The sequence below is a fragment of the Antrostomus carolinensis genome, unplaced genomic scaffold, assembly GCF_000700745.2.
Source record: "Antrostomus carolinensis isolate BGI_N321 unplaced genomic scaffold, ASM70074v2 scaffold28623, whole genome shotgun sequence".
NCBI classification, from domain to species: domain Eukaryota; kingdom Metazoa; phylum Chordata; class Aves; order Caprimulgiformes; family Caprimulgidae; genus Antrostomus; species Antrostomus carolinensis.
Window position 1 is genome coordinate 23477 of NW_010306299.1, and position 7045 is coordinate 30521.

Sequence of the window (7045 nt, forward strand, 5' to 3'; positions counted from 1 at the left end):
ATCCATCTTGCACCTTCATGCCCATCGGAGCTGCCTCTTTGTGGAGAGGTTCCCAAGCTCCAGTGCTTTGCACGAAGACCAAACTTTGCAGCTGAGGTGAATTAGTTGATATTTAAGGATCAGAATCCTCTCTGCATGGAGAGGAATATCCATTTTCAACTCTTGACTCATCGGCATTTGCAGCTAGCCGATGGGGTTTGCTGGAGCCTGTCCCCATGGAGGTGGCAAGCCCCACGATGACATACTCATGAGGGTGACCAGCGTCTGGAAGCACCATGCGAATCCCCACCTCACCTCCAAGCATAGTGCTGGGCTCTGGCACCACATCCAGATGCAGCAGGCTCTGTCCTGGGGGATTTAGCACAGCACAGTCCCTACTAGCAGCGTGGTGGCGTGGAAGCCCTCATCCCCACCACCCTGGCACTAACGAGGCTCAAGGTTTGGGCACCTCAGCCACACCCGTCACTGTGTGCCAGCAGGCAGGACCAGCCTTTACCTGCGTGGGGCAGAGAGGGGAATCACATCCTTAGTGTCACCATGGCAATCAGCGTGCCAAAGATGACCTAAAAGCTGTCAAACTCTGGGCTGGGTGGTTTTTTTGGAGAGGCTCAGGTGGCTCCTCCATCTCCCTGGGAATGTTGTGCAAGCAGAAAAGTAGAGAAGTTTGTGAAGTGGAGCTTGCTGTAGGGCTGGGGCTTGTGGCTTTGGTTTTACCTGGAAATGACTCCAGAGAAGAATTAAAGAAACAAACTTTTGGGTGGAGAAGGTTTCCCAGCTGGCACCTCTGCCACAGGGCTGTCTCATGTCATGTGAGCCATCTCCTCCTCTGGCTCTGGTAGGTCTTCCTGGGGGATTTCTGCCTCTTCTCTTGTGTGGACCCCAGAAATGGTTGATATGAGGAGGGATGGATGGGTTGGGGTCCCTGGCTGCTGGGGCTCACATAAGGATTTTTTATTTTGGTGTGGGTTGAGCTGTTTCTCCTCTATGATCCTCTCCATAGCACCAGTGGCAATGGCCCTTCACCCTCCCAGTGCTGCTTCCCACAGGAAACATCTCTCATGCCGTGTATTATCCTGCCTCTGGTGCTTCACTTCACCTGCCTGTCATCTTGGCAAAGTATCTCCTTCTCTGCCAGGAAAAGCCGACTTCAAAGCTGCGGGGACGCTGGCTTTCCTTGTGCTAATCCAGCGTGGCTCCTGCAAGGCAGCTGTTGGCAGTTGAAAGAGCATGAGTGATGTTCCCCTCGGTCTGGGAGGTGATCGTTCCCTGGGTGCCTCCTCGGTGCCGAGATTCGCGGAGGGGCAGGGAACGCGATTGCGAAGTCTCTTTAATGTAAAAATAACGGTGGAGATCAAAGCTGTCACCAGCCTTCGCTTCCCTGCTGCCTAGAGAGCTTGTGATACAGCAGAAAAGCTGGAAAAGCACCCAAAAAATCTTCCCTACCCACCTGGGCCCTTGGTGGGACCTGTCCAGCATGGGTTGGTGGGCTGGTGTTGGCACAGGGCACTCGGCCAGAGCCTGCAGCCCTCCTGGGGGGATGAGTGGCATTTGCCTCATCGCAGGGACATCCTCTGCCTCCAGGAGAGTGGAGTAACGGATCCCCTCTTGCCCGAGCCCCCCAGCCCCACACCGTGCCCCACAGGCTGCCCCTCAGCCCTGATCAAGTGACTTTGCTCTGATGGACCCAAGCCCTGGGAGCTACTGGGGTTCACCTCCCCAAGCAGAGCCACCCCCAAGGGAGAAGGCGAGGTGAAGGCAGACCAGCTAATTGTGCTGGCAAGCAGGGTTTTGTTAATGAATCAGCCCCCTCAAAAAACACCAGATACTTCGGATTTCATGAAACACAGTAGGTGGGAGGATCTTGAAAGGTCTCATCCATTCATTGAATTAAATATCCCTGAGTCTAGCCCAAGGCTTAATAGCAATGAAACCACCCACCATCCTGACGGAAGGAAAATTCAGAGCCGCTCAAAAATGCTGGACTGGGAGGGCTGGGATGGCTGGGCTTGGGGAGCACCAGGGGTAAATCCCACCCTGCAGCCCCTACTCCCAGTCCCATCTGCAGGCATCGTTGCTCCCCGTCTGCGGTCTGAGCGCGGCTGTGCCACCATCGGCCGTGGTCTCCGGGGATGGGAAGCTGGGGTGCGTGACAGAGGGAGGCAGAGGAATGCTGCAGGGGAAATTGGAACAGGCCGAATACAATCGCCTACATTTAAATAATATGTGTAATATGCAATAAATAGATTGTATTCATAATAAATATCAGAGCTGGCCAGATATTGGATACAATTATTCATATCCAGATATATTGGCAAAGTGATGCATTATTCATATGATACTCAGCGAGCCCGCAAATGCCAGGAATTCTTTGTTTAATCATGTGTTTGACAAACATCATGACTCATTAAAGATATTATTCAGAAAATAGTATTTGATCAGGTCTAATAGGCACACTGCAGACACTTAGAGATCTGGGGTCCCAAATTGCTTTACTCCAGAAGCACTGAATGAGGTTTGCTCCAGAACTGGAGACACACTCCTAATGTCATCTAACTTGTACTGTGGTTTCTGTGCTCAGACTTTGAAGCATTTTGTGATGGAGCCCAGCACTGAATCCTCCTCTCAGTTTTAGGAGAGCTGGACAGTCCCAGGACGCCACCTTTTCCTGTTTTCTCTCTTTGCCTGTCCTTAAGCCAAACAGGCATCACCTGAGCATCTGCTCCTCCTTTTAGAGCCTTCCGAGTTGCTATAGGGACCATAAGGGATCTTGGATACAGGAGGTCCATCTTCAGGCTCCGCTGCATGTTTTGTGCATGTGTGTTGTAGAAAAGGGTCCTTGCTGACCCCTGTTCTCCCCTTTCCACAACGGGAAGCGGCCGGAGGAACGTGTGTGTGAGCAGGAGCCGTGAGTCAGCGCAGCGGCGTTGCTTGAGCTGTGCGGTGAGTCAGGACTGTAACCCAGGAGCCCGGGCTGAGTAGGAGGGAGAATAAGTTTAATGAGCAGTGATTGTTCATTTGCTGCTTAGTTTTCTTCCAAGGTGGTTTTCACAGCCCTTAACTTAAAGATCAGGACCCCTCAGTGGAAGCTGTCAAATCAAAAGCTGAGCTCGAGGGATTGGGTTCACTAAAGAGAGACGAGGGAGGGGTGATGCTGGAGTTAGAGGGATGGCAGGTGAATGTGGCTACCAGAGGCGTCTCTTGTTGTTTGTCATGGAGCTCATTTTCTAACCCAAGGCACAAAAATTCCATCACATCGATTTCTCATAATAAAATTCAAGCTGATGTAATTTCATTACACCTGTTTCCAAAGGGAGGGCTGGGGCCAGAGCTGCCTGCTCCTCTGCCTCACGCTCGTTGCCTTCACTGCCAGCCTGCCTGAGTTAAAGATCCCATCCTGGTGAAGATGAACTGCAGCCAGCCAGAGGGACTGGGGTTCAGGGGATGAGTCTGAGGGACTGGGAGAGCTGACATGGAACTCTACATCTGAACCACCTCTGGTCATCACACACAGGTGGGCACAAACGCTGGGGTCCCACCTGAGAGGAGGCCAGAGAAGCCAGAGGGAAAATGGGGCTGGGAGAGACCCAGTGGTGTCTCCAGCTCCATCGTGCTGCTCAGAGACAGCAGCAGTTCCCCGGTCTTATAGATGCCTCCCAAGGGACCCAGTTCTGCACAAACACCTAAATGAACCTGAGACATCATCAGGGACAAGGAGGATGGCGTCCCTGTGCCCTGGCTGCTGCTAAAGGAGGGCTGAGCAGGGGCAGGGGGGGCAGGAGCCATCCCTGGGGAGGGCACACAGGGGCTTGCAGCTGCCTGGGGCTGAGCTGAAGGTCTCTGAGCCGCACCGGGGCTGGTGTTCTGAGACACTTGCTAAGGTGGGAGCAAGGGGCTTCCCCTGTCCCCATGGGCAGTGACACGGGGCTTGGTGGGGCTCTCCAGGATCTCCCAGTGTCACACTGGAGATGCTCTTCCTACCACCACCACCAAAGTTTTCCAGCCGTTTCCTTCCTGGGCTTCTGCCCATCCTGGGTGGTTCTGGGCTTCACAGCAAGTAGGATATTGCATTTGGTATCTTGTTGAGCTTCTGGGGTGTATCTGGCCATGGTCGGGGAAAGATCTCATTACTCATGTTCTTAAGAGGTAAAACCAACACCAAACCCAACCTCCCACACATGTGCAGGAACCGGCACCGCTCTGCAATTGTCGAGTGTAAAAATAGACCCCGGGCTGTCAGCCCCGTGTGCGGCCCCGCTCCGCTCTGCTCTGCTCCGCTGCAGCCCGGCCTCGTAACCCAGCGCCCGCCGCAGCCGTGGCCAGATGGGTGCGGGGCTGCGCGCGCCTGGCAAGTGCCGCTTCTTGTCTGGAGCTGCTGCTGCTCCTTTTTCGGTTTTGTTCTTTAAAAGGGAGGTGAGAGGAGGGAGGGAAATAGGAAATATTGTGCCTGCATTTGAGATTCTTTTTGAGGATTTTACTGGTGCGGTGCCTCGTAACCCAGCGCCCGCCGCAGCCGTGGCCAGATGGGTGCGGGGCTGCGCGCGCCTGGCAAGTGCCGCTTCTTGTCTGGAGCTGCTGCTGCTCCTTTTTCGGTTTTGTTCTTTAAAAGGGAGGTGAGAGGAGGGAGGGAAATAGGAAATATTGTGCCTGCATTTGAGATTCTTTTTGAGGATTTTACTGGTGCGGTGGGGTAGGGTTTTTTTGCGGGTATCTATAGTAACGCTGCATCCAGCCACGGTTTTCTGGAGAGCAGCATTCCCTGTCTTCCCATTTGTATTATTTTTTTCCAAACTCCCTTCCTCTGCCGCTCCCCATCCCTGATGATCCTTGTGCTGTGTCACTGAGCCATCCCCATGGCTTCCTCACCACCTTGTTATTCACTTGTGAGCATGAGAGTGGTCAAACCATCCATGGACAAACCATCCACAGATAAACCAGTCACAGCTAAACCGCCCAGGTGCTGCAGAGGCCAGAGGCTGGTGTGCACTTAGTTACTCTGAGGCAGGATCTCAGGGCACTATTTATCTTTAATTACTTTTCCACCTTCCTGAATAAGTCCCATCTGTCAAAACCCGGCGAGGTGGAGCACGGTCCCTGGAGGCAGAGGTGCTGCCCCTGAGAAACGGACACCCACGGGAGTGGGTGAAAGGGAGAAAAAAATGAGGCAGCAGAAGGACAAAAAGACACTGTAGGAAAAAAATTAAAAGGGAAGAAAGAAGAGAAGGGAAGGGAAACGCCTTTCCCTTGTGGACAGGGAGCCCAGCCCGTCCCTGCGTGGCTCGGGTGGAAGTGCAGGATGTGGGATGCTCCCTTTGGAGGGGGACGGGACAGCTTTCCCTGTCCCCAGCTCCAGGCAGTGCTGCTGGGGGACAGCTGGTCCCTCACAGGGCAGCCACCACCCTCCTGGACCCTCTCTGGGATTTCAGGAGCTGTGAGCAGAGATTCTCTACAAGCACTAACTTTGCTCTTCTGTCGTCTCTCCTGACGCCTGGAGAGGACTGGGAAGCAGCAGAGAAATGACTCATTAGCTGCCAGCTCAGGGAAAGGCATTTATAGCTTTGGTGCGGAAACCAACCTTCGCTCAGCATCGCCGTCACTGCCCTCGGACACCAGCTGCCGTCACGGGGTGCAGCCCAGCCCCCAGCCCCGCACAGGACCCCAGCAGGGCTGGGAGAGCTTTGCTGTGCTGCCTTCCACAGACTGGCTCTGCAAATGCTTCCCAGTTTGGCCTGCACGGTGGGAGAGGAGGTGGGAGACCCCCTCCACATCCCAGACTGGGCAGCCAGGTCCCCAGTGCCAGAGGACACCCTGAGAGCTGCCACACTCGGAAAAGTGCCCAAGCTCCTTGGGTGGGGAAGGAGGGGGCCCTGCGGGGAGACACACTTCTCCTGGACATGCAGTCCGAGAGCAGCTTTAGAAAGAGCCTCCTTGGCTGGGCAGGATGAGCTGGGCTGGTGGCAGCTCAGAATAGTTTTGCTTTAGTCACCAATGACTTTGATGTTTTAATGGAAGGGCCATTAGGATGCTTGAGGCTCCCAGTTGCTTTTCCAGCAGCTCCTGGGCTGGGGCGTGTGTTAGACACAGCGACTGTGGCACCACAGGGTTGTGGTGTTCAAGGTTTGTAAGCATCTCCCTGGAGGGATCCCAGTCCCTCGAGGGGTGACAGCCATCCTGAGGGGTGCAGGAGCTCTGGCCTGGAGGGGGTCTGAGCAGGAGAGATGGCCACAGTGGCTGTGGGGCCCAGCTGGGGTGTGTGAGGAGCTGTGTGATGGAGCTGGGAGATGTGGTGCAGCACGACCTCCTGCATCCCTCTGCTTCCCCAGACCTGGCGCATCCTCCATCCCGGCAGCCTCGGCTCTCAGCTGTGGAGGTAAAGCAGACTGAGATACTGGCTGTCACATTTCAACATCATGAGCTGCCCTGGCTGGGCTGTAGCAGCAGATTGATGCTCTCCAGCTGCCTGTGAAGGACGTGCCTGGTCACTGGCCTGGGGAACAATGTCCTCAAAGTTGTCCCCTTGCTGAGGGGACCTGCAGTGTGACAGAGCAGCCCTTTCCCTCGTGCCATCACCTCCCCTCTCACTGTGGCTCCTCTCACCCCGTGCTTGTTGCAGGATCTCGGTCTGTGACGAGGACAAATTCCGCCACAACGAGTTCATTGGGGAGACGCGGATCCCGCTGAAGAAACTGAAGCCCAACCAGACCAAAAACTTCAACATCTGCCTGGAGAAGCAGCTGCCGGTGAGTGGGGAGTTTTAGGGCAGCATCCCCCTCCATGGACCCACAGATACAGCAGCTTCTCCCTGCGACACCTGGGAGCGCGGTGTATTGTGACCCCCCAAACGTGATCAGGGATGGGGAGAGCATCCCTCGCAGCGGGGAGGTGGGTGTCCAGCTGTGGCTGTGTCCTGGCGCAGCCCCTGGACTGGGTGCATTCCCTCCCCCAGATAGATAAAACAGAGGACAAGTCGCTGGAGGAGCGTGGCCGGATCCTCATCTCCCTCAAGTACAGCTCACAGAAGCAGGGGCTGCTGGTGGGCATCATCCGC

At 55.0% G+C, this 7045-nt stretch overlaps 1 protein-coding gene across 1 annotated transcript in view; it reads left to right on the plus strand.

The window, feature by feature from the left end:
* LOC104522724 (double C2-like domain-containing protein beta) overlaps nucleotides 1–7045 on the plus strand; it is a 33590-nt gene that overhangs the window by 23344 nt on the left and 3201 nt on the right. Inside the window, exons 5-6 of the mRNA XM_010165094.1 lie at nucleotides 6611–6737; nucleotides 6944–7043. Of these exons, the coding sequence (XP_010163396.1) occupies nucleotides 6611–6737; nucleotides 6944–7043 (227 nt within the window). The remainder of the gene's footprint in view (nucleotides 1–6610; nucleotides 6738–6943; nucleotides 7044–7045) is intronic.